General features: G+C 37.5%; 1 protein-coding gene across 1 annotated transcript in view; it reads left to right on the top strand.

The window, feature by feature from the left end:
- LOC311291151 (NACHT, LRR and PYD domains-containing protein 4-like) overlaps nucleotides 1-12,036 on the top strand; it is a gene marked incomplete at its 3' end in the record, with an annotated part of 96,574 nt that overhangs the window by 42,239 nt on the left and 42,299 nt on the right. Inside the window, exons 7-9 of the mRNA XM_084410024.1 lie at nucleotides 8,861-8,965; nucleotides 9,134-9,250; nucleotides 10,132-10,210. Of these exons, the coding sequence (XP_084266150.1) occupies nucleotides 8,861-8,965; nucleotides 9,134-9,250; nucleotides 10,132-10,210 (301 nt within the window). The remainder of the gene's footprint in view (nucleotides 1-8,860; nucleotides 8,966-9,133; nucleotides 9,251-10,131; nucleotides 10,211-12,036) is intronic.

A 12,036-nucleotide genomic window follows, 5' to 3' on the forward strand; every position in this document is an offset into this window, starting at 1 on the left:
TCTCGCCTATGTCTGCATGCTGCCGCAACGCGTTTTGCATTATTACAAAATTAAGGATAATTTTTGGCTTCAATATCTCGCGGAAAAAGGATTTTCCCCTAGCGTAAGATAATCTTACGCAGTACTCGTTCCCTCTTCTAGAGAGAACCGAGGTTACGTTAGTAACCGAGTACGTTTTAGATGGTTAGGATGCTATCGCTATCATTCTCGTTCAGATTTGAGCATTGCAATCGACATGCAAATCGCAAATGTTTGAGTTAAAATGTTTAGTCTACTAAACATGTATAAATTATGAAAGGAGGAAGATTAATAATATTATCATTGCCCATATGAAAAAAACTTGCATGCTTCAAATACAGTAACAGCCCGTTCTCATCCCAAGTCGTCATATACTGATGCTTTCAAAATTTCTTCAATATCTGACGCACAAAGCACCCTTTAGCGTCCATATGAGACGCATAACCTTACCACAGACCTAAACCTACCCATAACCGAAGCGTCTCATATTGACGCTAAGGGTGCTTTGTGCGTCGGATATTGAAGAATGTTTGAAAGTGACGATTTGGGGATGAGAATGCGTTGACAGTAACCGTAAATCATTTTACGACAGCGGTAATGGACAATTCCACTTCCAACCTGTAGGGCGACCGCAGAGGAAAAGTTCCATGTTGTTGCTTTAATAAACAATTGAAGGAGTTAGTTCTGGTGTGCAATGCAATGCAATATAAAATGCGCATAAATTGTATTCTTTAGTGCACAGCGTTAGATCGTTTGTGCAAAGCAATGCACTTTGGCATACTTATCTGACCATTATCAGTTTGTAGCAGTAAATGATAGCAGTAAATGATGAGATGTCTTATCGATCACAAGTTCAGTATGGCTTACCACAAGGCTCAGTACTAGGACTGTTGCTGTTCACTCTGTACATGCTACCCTTAGGAGATATCATTAGGAAGCATGGCATTAGTTTTCACTGTTATGCCGACAATACTCAGCTCTATATTTCTTCATGCCCAGACGAAACTTACCAATTCACTAAATTAACAGAATGCATAGCCGATATAAAAAATTGGATGACTAGTCATTTCCTACTACTAAACTCTGAAAAAACAGAGATTCTAATTATTGGACAAAAAAACTTCTTCACGTAATAACCTAGAATACTGTCTAACACTCGATGGCTGCTCTGTTAAGTCTTCGTCGTCGGTTAGGAACCTGGGTGTGCTCTTTGATACCAACTTTTCATTTGAAAGTCACGTGTCTAGTATCTGTAAAACCGCATTTTTTAACCTTCTTAAAAATATATCTAAATTATGCCATATGCTCTCAATGACAAATGCGGAACAATTAGTTCATGCGTTCATGACATCAAGGCTAGATTATTGTAATGCTCTACTGGGTGGTTGTCCTGCACGCTTAATAAACAAACTACAGCTAGTTCAAAACACAGCAGCTCGAGTTCTTACCAGAACCAGGAAGTATGACCATATTAGCCCAGTTCTGTCAAAACTGCACTGGCTCCCTATTAAACATTGCATAAATTTTAAAATATTGCTGATTACTTACAAAGCACTAAATGGTTTAGCTCCGCAGTACTTGAGCGAGCTCTTAACGCATTATAGTCCTTCACGTCTATTGCGATCTCAAAATTCCGGCCAGTTGATAATACCTAGAATATCAAAGTCGACTGCTGGCGGTAGATCCTTTTCCTATTTAGCACCACAACTTTGGAACAGTCTTCCTACCATTGTCCGGGAAGCAGACACACTCTGTCAGTTCAAAGCCAGATTAAAGACACATCTCTTTGACCTAGCATTCACATCATACATTATAGACTTCTATAATTCAATGTTAGGCTGCATAGATTAGGTCAGCTGGAACCGGGAACACTTCCCATAAATCCTGATGTACTTGTTACATCATAAGAAGAATGGCATCTACGCTAATTTTAGTGTCTGTGTTTATCCCGAGGTTTTCCCGCAGCCTGCTGGATCCAGGCTGTATCCAGATCTGATGAAAGACCTTCACCTGGACCCGATGTCAACACAGTGCTGAAGTGCCAACTAGTCTCTCCCTATGGAGGATCCCTTTACCACTCTACAGATAAAGCGTTGTCGGGAAAATTAATTTCGCGTACCTACCCCGAAGTGTCAATAAAATAAAATTCTGTACCAAAATTTATAAGGAAACATCAGTACTTTGTTTAGGCTTGGTCTGTAGGGAATTCCAAACCTGCGCACATATATTCAAACGCACATAACTATAGAACCAATTCATAATGCGCATGCGAACGCCATCGTTTCTCACAGGTTCGCATTTAAAGTCTGTGTATAGAGAATGGTGTCGTCTTAGCGGCCCCTAATTTAATAACAAACGATCGTTGCGACGGAAGCGATTCGATCAAAACTAACTTTAGCTGGAAAATAACTTTATTAAAGAACCGCTATAAAGTCAAAACAATCTGTTACCTTAAATTATACGTTCATCTCTGTAAAGCAGCTTTGAAACAATCTACATTGTTAAAAGCGCTGTATAAATGAGGATGACTTGACTTGACTAACAGCCGAACTGATTGTTCTGAGACCCTCCTCGGAGGGGGGCAAGAATCCCAGTGCCGCTATGTCTCCGGACGGACACTGAGATAAGGGCTCGTCTAAGACTAGAACTTGCCAGAAACCGTTGCACCCCGAAACACACAAGATGATGGGGTTGGCAGAACGGCCCCTGAGGGTACCAAAGGGAGATGGACCCCGTATAATGAGGTGTTTATTAATTTCCCCCCAGGAATTTCACCATTTATTTCCTCAGAATTAAATGCCGCCAAATATCATCCAGACAAGTAAAAAACAGTTTAGGTGAAAGGCTGAATATAGTGTATTACAGGGCTTAAAGTATTCCGGCACCGTGCCGGATCTCCGGCGTGCGGCCATGAGGAAGAAAAAATAATAATTTGGAACTTGCATGCGGTTTAATATTTTCGAGTCAATTGATTTCACCTACCAATCATATGAAAGTAACGCAGCTCTTACTAACGTTACAAGCCTATCAGAAGCAGGGCGGGGCCTGGCAACACAGTGTGATTGAGATTTATACGTCACGTTAGCGTTGTCGGTGGAAGGAGCGCTAGTTCATGAAGCTTGGGGATGATGTCCTAACCACGGGCGTAATTTCCTATGGGGACACTTTCCAAAATCCCGTTGTCCCCCCCACCCGCACGCAAATTCGTTTGTTATGATGTTTAACCGCACGCCGTCATTGCCACGGAGGAGCAGGACCGAGCCTGTGTAAAATAGCTCACTGAATGTTCTAATGAGCGAGTAGCGGTTGCGGCACAGCCAGCGATGAAACGCCAGGAACAACAACAGGTGACTTTAATGTCATCATGGATGAAAAGAAAGAAAGGAGATGTGAGTTGGTTGATTCAGTAAATTAGCTCAGGTCTAATCACTGTCTACACCTGTTGATAACTGAGCTAACGTTAACATACACTGCTGCTTGCTAACTTAAGACTTGGCTAATTAAATATTCTGTGTAGCTTACAAAAAAAACAACAAAAAAAACAAAAAAAAAACATTCTGTGTAGGCCTACCATGAAAACGAGTCCACTTTAAACCGCAGCATTTTCTGTCAGCAATGTATGACAAGTAGCCTAACGTTAGTGCTGCGCATGTGATTAATTTTTGTGCAGCTTTAACGTGTTAAAATATTTATCGCAGCCTCCGTTCTGTCATCCTTTGGGTTATATGATCATGCTCTCCTTCACGCAAATGTTTTAAACTATCAATGCGCGAGAAGACAAAAGAGAACGCGCTGTCAGTGAATACCTCCTGAAACACACACACACACGCACGCACAGAAAGACGCGCGCCAGTATCGCAGTCGACAGCACGCCATGTTCTCTTTCGCGCTTGAACGAACCATAACACACACATTTATGCCAAAATGTCAGTTTTATCGAGTATCTTCACAAGAACAGTCAAATGAGTTAAATACAATCTTAAATGGAAGTAAAGAGTAGAGAATGAGATGCGTGAGATCCTGTCAGCAGCGGCGGGTATTAAAGTGACAGCAATTCTCTCTGTTAGTAAAGTTAACCAAAGAACAATGGGAACAGAGAAAATTACTAACTGCTCAACGCTTAAGGATTAATCTATTTTTCATTTATAATTTATGCAGTGCGGACTGTTTTATAAACATATTCAATTTCTATATAATTCACATGGGTTAGACAGGTAAGGTACAGGTAAATATGACATTTATTATGGGTTTAAGTGAGGATTGTTTTTAAGTTCACTTAAATTAAAAGTTATGTTTTTTTAAGCCTAATAAATGTTTCAAATTTTGGCAAAATACATTTTCATTGAGACACAAGTAGCTTAGCTATATCAGTGATACTGGTCTTGACTTCATTCATAAAAATATGCCATTAACATGCTTGAAAATAAATGGTGCCAATGAACCCCCCCCCCCCCAACACACAAAAAAATTTCAGGCTCAGGATTTTTTTTCACTTTAACCCCTGGTATTAATACAGACATCAACTTAAATGAGTTTTTAATATTTCATTTCATCACAATTAAATGCAGCCAGAAATCAATCAGATGGAGAACTTGGTCTGGATGGATGTATTGTTTTATTTAATAATTATTTTTAAATTATTATACAAAATACTTTCAAAGCCAGACTAATTATTCATTTAATTTCTCAAAATTAAATTCATATAATCTTAAACACAAAAGAACCATAATTAATAGTATGCAAACACATATCCATCACAACATCACATCCATAACATCTGTAGAACACATATCAAAACACAATACCATCGACATTGTGGGACCGTTTGAGTCTGCTACACGGGATTGCCGCTACTCCATAACACTGGTAGACTACTACAGTAAGTGGCCAGAAGTAGCTTTTGCATCGCAAGTGACAACAGATGTCACAATAATCTTCCTGGACACCATCTTCAGTTGAGAAGGTTATCCACACTGCTTAGTGATAATGGTCCACAACTAACATCTACTGCTTTTACTGATTTTCTGAAGGAGCGTTACATTCAACATATCATGTACTCCAGCATATATTATCCACAGGCCAAAGGGGCAGTAGAACGATTTAATAGAGTGTTAAAACAATGCATCCAATCTGCAATTCAGGAAAAGGAGCCCTGGGAAGGCAGCTGTGACACAGTTTTTGCATAATTTCCAGGCGACAACACATGCTACCATGGGGGCTACACCTTTCAAACTCCTGCATGGCTGCAAGATGCATACAAAATTTAATGTCCTGTCTGTGCACGAAAGTGAAGACATAGTCTGAGATCAAACACACTGTGACACATAAACAGCAGAAATGTAAAGACTATACTGACAAAAAGAGAGGAGCTAACGTACCCAAATTCAAGGGAAACGACTGGGTGCGAATTAAGAAACCAGAGCATGTTCACAAAGGCTCAACAAGGTACATTGCTCCATGTTTGGTGACAAGGAGAGTTGGTCCAAATACCTTCCTGTATGAAGATGGAAAGAAATGTCTCGTCTCACTGGAGTTCCAAATGAGGTGTTGATAAGTTTGGGAAAAAACACTTGAAGGGAAACCAAGCTTACTGCCTCATGCTCATGTAAAGGAACAACAAACAAGTCCTAGAAGAAGTGTGACAGTTCTTAAACAACCCGCTTGGTTGAAGGACTTTGTGTTAGAGAAATAAATAGATGCAATGGTGCTGAAACAGTCCAAGATTCACATCCAGTCAATATTTTTTTGGTTGTTTAGTTGGATTAGTTGAAACGCTATTAAGGCACTCCTTAAAGGGATACTTCAGGATTTAGCATTAAGCTTTGTATTAGTAGAAAACCTGTAGTATTTTCGAATTCCCGTGCTTTCAAACTCGTCATGGAGACTCACTAGTAGCCTAGCCTTGTTGTTTTCAATTGCACTCTCTAACCGGTAGGCGTGGCTTGGGAGTGGCCTCGTAGGGCAGCAAAGCAAGTGCATTCTGGGAGTTGTTGTCTTTCATCCACAGAAGCCAAAAATACATTTTCTGGCTTTTCTCAGTCTAGAAAGCTCCAAATTCAAAAATAATTTCACATTTCTTCTGCATAAATTACCTATTTAAATACACATTCATATTTTCAGAGGTGAAGTATCCCTTTAAAGAAAGTGCTAGGAGTTAATACACCATTTGTTTTGCTAATATAACTTGTTTTATATAAAGAGGTAAATTGTTTCAAAGTAATTCTTTAATTCTGTATTACTTACAGTGTTTGGAATAGAGTATGGTATCATCTTGTAATGTTCCAAGACAGTACCCTAACCAAAATACTTCAAAGAAAAGGGGGAATGTTGTGTCTGCAGAGTTATTGTGTAGCCACTAGATGGCAGTGGAAGCAAGGAAAAGAAAAGAGAAGAAAGAAATACACACTTGTGTCTGTGCCTGCTTCTTAATTTTATTACAAGACGTACAAACATTACAACATATATATTATATGGTTGTATATAGGGATGTCCCGATCTGTTTTCAGACTCGATCGGAATCGGACGTTACCTCCCGATCAGGACTCGGATATATATGTATATATATTCTCATTATTTTTTAACACATATATAGTTATGCGGTGGCACAGAGTTACGCCGGTTTCACACTGCACGCGCGTAAGCAGCGCAGGAGCAGTGCGTATGGTGAGCAGTAGCAGGACACGCGCGTTTTGCTTTCACACTGGCAGCGTTTGTCACGCGCGGCTGAACCGCGGGTTGTGTAGGCTACAGACAGAGTACTCTATAATGGATAAGTTGGCATTGCTTTTTTTCGTTTTCAAATACATTTAAGAGAAAAGACTTGTCAAGAAGCTTATTTTATTAATAATTTCATATAACTTTTGGTTCATCTTTGTTTTTATTGTTATGGCAACAAGTTTGTTTTTGGACAGTTGTTTTCTTTTTAAATTGCTGTTGGTCATTTGATTGACTGTTTAAAACACAATAGATATCATCAATGCACTTTTTGGATAAAACTGCGGTGTATTTTGGCCATGATCAATGTATTGTCACTTTAATTCAGCAAAAGCGGCGCCGAAACGGTCGCGGCACTCCTGCTCTGCTATACGCACTGCCGCGCCACCTCTGTGCGCGGTGTGAATGCTGTAAAGACTAGTTTAATCTGTTAACATGGGTGGCGTAAAAAATACGCACTGCACGCTCTGCTAACAGTGCAGTGTGAAACCGGCGTAAGAGTTAGGAGTGCAGTTCCTAAAAGCACATTACTGGCTTTGCAAACACTGTAGCACTTTTATTTTTTATTTGTTTACATGCCTGCCAGGTATTTTAAGTTGAGGTGCTATTTGTTTATATATTAGACTTTTTTATATTTACTGTTGCACTAAAGTCCAAAAGTGAAGAATTTATTTATTACTTGATTGTTCAAGCTACCTCACAGAAGTGCTCTGTTTGTTAACAGAGTTGTTGAATGTTAAAATAAGGTGAATTAAATAAAAAATAAAGAACATCCTGGATCTGTTTTTTCGCTCTTCTTTATTCTTTTTTTTATGTATTAAGTATCGGATCGGGACTCGGTATCGGCAGATACTCAAAATCAAATGACTCGGACTCGGACTCGAGGGCCAAAAAACCTGATCGGGACATCCCTAGTTGTATATGCACAGTACATAATGCACAATTCTGTACATAAATCTTCTGTTTTGTTCCAGATGTATACATTATTATTTATTTCTTCTCTTAAGGCCCGTTCACATCAAGGACGATAACTATAAAGATAACGATAAAGATATAATTCTAAAAATCGTTCTCCATATTAAAGAATAACAGAGTTCACATCACAACTATACCGATAAAGATATGAGGAATGATATCGTTGGGATCACTTTCAGAATGATTTTTTTTCCAGCTGTCAAACGGTAAAACACTGACAGCCAATCAGAATCCATTCTAGCAGGTCATCCATTTTTGCTACTTTGAAACCGCAGCGCGGCGCGCGCGTTCTTAGAATAAAAAGACCGTTATCGGTCGTTGGTGTGGACGCATATATAGTTATCTTTATCGTTATCTTTATAGTTATCGTGCTTGGTGTGAACGGGCCTTTAGTCTTATTTAAAGGAGCCGTATGTAAGATTGTGGCCAAAACTGGTACTGCAATCACTTTCAAATTACTGTATCCCCTCCCCCTCCCCCCTGACGCGAGGTTGCCAGATAGGCTGCAGGATCCAGCAGGAACATAGGCTACAGTTTGTAGCTGCAGCTGTGGTAACTAGAGCAGAGCTGGCAACCCGGATGCTGAAACACAACTAACTTCGTGATTGGTAGATAGGTGGAGGGTGGGGCATCAGGCCAAAACACAAGATGACAACATTAACATCAGTTGAGGGCTGCAACTTCACTTTTTAAATGACAATATCCTGGCCGTACTACTGTTGTCAGTGATATAAGTATTTGAAATGAACATGATTTCTTAATGTCTAGTGACATATCAGGGCCATTTTATGATTAATTGAAATAAATTTCTTACATACAGCTCCTTTAAATGTTCTTCTGTTTTCGTGTCATATATGTATGTTTATTTATGTATGTACCAAGAGCCACAACAAATGTAAAACCACAACAAATTCCTTGTGTGTTTACACACACTTTGCAAATAAAAGCTCATTCTGATTCTGATTCATACACTGAAAATTACTCTGAAGTTTATTAGCAATTTTGTGGATTTATTTTTGTTTCTAAAAACTTAACTTTAAAAAAAAACAGTAGCTACTGTATGTAAGCTAACAGAACTGTATAGCAGATGTAGATATCAGTTACAGTGGGACCTCCTGCAGTAAATCGATTCTCTTTTCGATTTGTGTATTAGGGAAAGATCCGGCTCACCTGAGTTCAGCCTAGTGTCTATGAGGAGTGACCGTTCAAAAGATGCTGGACAGCCAAGCTTCAGTGAGAAAACAACATCTACCAAAAGGTATTTCTTGTGTTTCTTGTTGGTCACATATTTACTGTTTTAGAAAGTATTTCAGTGAGTATCATGAAACTTTATTTACATTAAAACCATTTTCTGAAATGATCAGTGTTGGATAGAGGTATCTGTGACATCTGTGGATGTTTTTCTTTTTTTTTTTTTGTGATTTAGTAACAAAGGACAAAAGACCACAGTAAATATCGGTGCAGAAATTACACGGTGGAAAGATCTAAAGGATCAAACGGGAATGAACAGTGATGTGGAACTGGCATCTTTTCTTCTCAACAGGTGGGGACACAAACAACACAGTTCACATTTTAGTTTAATTTACAACATAAACAATTAACCATGCTAGAATTCATAATTATTTTTATTATCATTATTATTATATTATAATAATATTTTTTATGCGAATGACCTGGCTTTTAAAATGTTATACATTTGTACCTTTTGAAGAAAATTCAGCACCTTGCATATGTGTTAAAATACATAAAGGGATAGTTCACCTAAAAATGAAAATTCTATCATCATTTACTCACCATCAAGTTGCTGAACAAAAAAATGTCTATGCTGAACAAAAAAGAAGATATTTTGAATAATTATAAAAACCAAACAGTTGTTGAGCCCCACTGACTTCCATAGTAGGGAAAAAATACTAAGGGAGTGAATTGGGACCATGCACTTTTTGGTTATGAACATTCTTCAAAATATCTTATCTTGTGTTGAGGACAACAAAGAAATGTATACATGTTTAGAACAACTTAAGGATGAGTAAATGTTGACAAAACTTTCATTTTTGGGTGAATTATCCCTTTAAAAAGACAATGTTTATTTGCTTTGTCACGTGAGTTGTGTGATAATACTCTCTTTGGCTATTGGACTGTGACATAGATGTCTTCAGTCAGTTTTTACAGAGATTAATCACTAAGGATGCTTGCATATACCTTCATGAAATAAAAAAAATACACAATAAGAAATAAAAATGGAAAACACTGATAATACTGATTTTGAGAATGATCTTATATTGTATACATTTAAATTTTTTATCAACATACTGTAAATTTGTTTGCAAAAAATGCCTGTTTCCAGTTCTAGTTTTGTCTAAAATTGCACATGCTGTATTTTATTAGATATACTATAAACAATGACCACATTTATTTTGCTAACAGGATTCAGTATGAGAAAAAAACAGACTTTCAGAGTCGCCGCTTCAAGAAGTTCAGAGAAAATCTCATCTGGGTCTTTCAGGTATGGAAAAAATATTTTTTGTATTTATTGTTCACATTTATATTATTATAAACAAATGGGTTTTTCGACAAATGTAAAATAGTGTATTTTTATTTAAAAAAAAAGACAACTAATTAATATATTTAGCATTTCCCCTAGCATTTTAGTTGTGTACACATCCACGTCAACAATGCTAGACTCAAATATTTTCATGTTGGTAGATAACCAGCTTCATTAAACTTGCAATTATATGTAAACAATATTTAGCAACTCTACAATTCTGTATGATTTGTAATTTATGTATGATTTGGGGCACAGTCATATTGACATTCTGTAATGTTCATTTTGCCTACCTTAATTCTGGTATGTGTGTTACATTTAGTAGATGAAAAGTTTAGTAGATTATTCGCGCTAAATGAATGGTTAATATCATGGTGCAATGAGCAGAAACTGCTCTTTGTAAATAATTGGAATCTGTTTTGGGAGCGTCCTAGGCTTTACCATGCTGATGGCTTACACCCAAGCAGATTCGGATCGGATCTTCTGTCAGATAACATCTCCAAAATGTTAAATACCTTTTGACTAGTAACCAAAAGTCCAAATCATAGTCTCTGCTGCACCAAATTAACTGATATAAATACTAGTGAAGAACATTGCATAGAAATTGTGTCTATTCCTCGTTTAGTGAGATCAAATAATAAATCTACTGCAGGATCTAGGAAAAATCTAATTGTTATTAACCCTCTGAGGTCTGAGCTGTTTTCTGGGCCCTGGAGGTGTTCTGACATGCTCTGACATTTGTGGTTATTTCTGTTACTTGTGACATTTTCATGGCTAAAGTCTGATTACACTGTATTCAGCACAAACTCTGCTACAATAATATATCAGCAGCATGTGTGTAAAAGTTTGTAGTTTTGAGATAATGACATTTATGCGTGGTTTGTGAAAATACAAAAAAAAATTCTCACTGAAATAAGGTCATGAAACCCATACTGATTATTTCTTCACAAGACTTTTGAAAATTGTATGGCGTAGCCTAGAATATTTGCTCCAAAACTATGTGAAAATCACCCTGACTGCTCATTCAGAGAAGACAATATATTGATTTAAAATTTTTACGACGTGTTTTGTGTGAAAAAGCAATATGCGAAGGGGTGGATCATCTCATTAATATGTAAGGCTTTTTACACCTGAGAAAGACAAAGACACACCCTAATGGCCCTATTAGGAGCTTATCAGGGCCCATCATTCTGACCAACCTTCCACAAAGAATGAGGAGATTTAAAAAAGAATGGCTTTTAGATTGTTTGGATTTATTTACAACACAACATGATCCAAAGAAAGAGACCTTTGTGCCATTCCTAAAAACATTGTACATACCTTTCATTTCCAAGGTGTTTGATTTTCACTTTACCATGTTCATGTACAGAGACATGTACTGTGAATGTTGAAGTCAGCAGGACTCAGTGGCATCTGGGTCCTGAAAAAAAAAAAAAAGTTAACACACTGATATCAAGAGAAAGGCCTGCACGATTTTGGGAATACATTTTAGATTTTTCTGGTTAAAATTGCTTTTTAAAATTCACAGAATACACACACACACACAAATGTTTCCAACAATATATTATATAATGAACACCACGTTTGTTGTGCCTTGTAGGCATAGGCTATGCGCAGTGCTGCATAAAATATAATATAGCAGCCTATATATATCTTCCAAAAGATTTCAGTAACTAAGCTAGAGAAAAATATATTGATTATCATGTTACTTAAAATGTTTCCATTCGTTATGATGATATGAAATGAGATAATAGTAAAAACATGAAGCCGTTTGGAGCGTTTTGCTT

This window comes from Rutilus rutilus (genome assembly GCF_951802725.1).
Source record: "Rutilus rutilus genome assembly, chromosome: 5".
NCBI classification, from domain to species: domain Eukaryota; kingdom Metazoa; phylum Chordata; class Actinopteri; order Cypriniformes; family Leuciscidae; genus Rutilus; species Rutilus rutilus.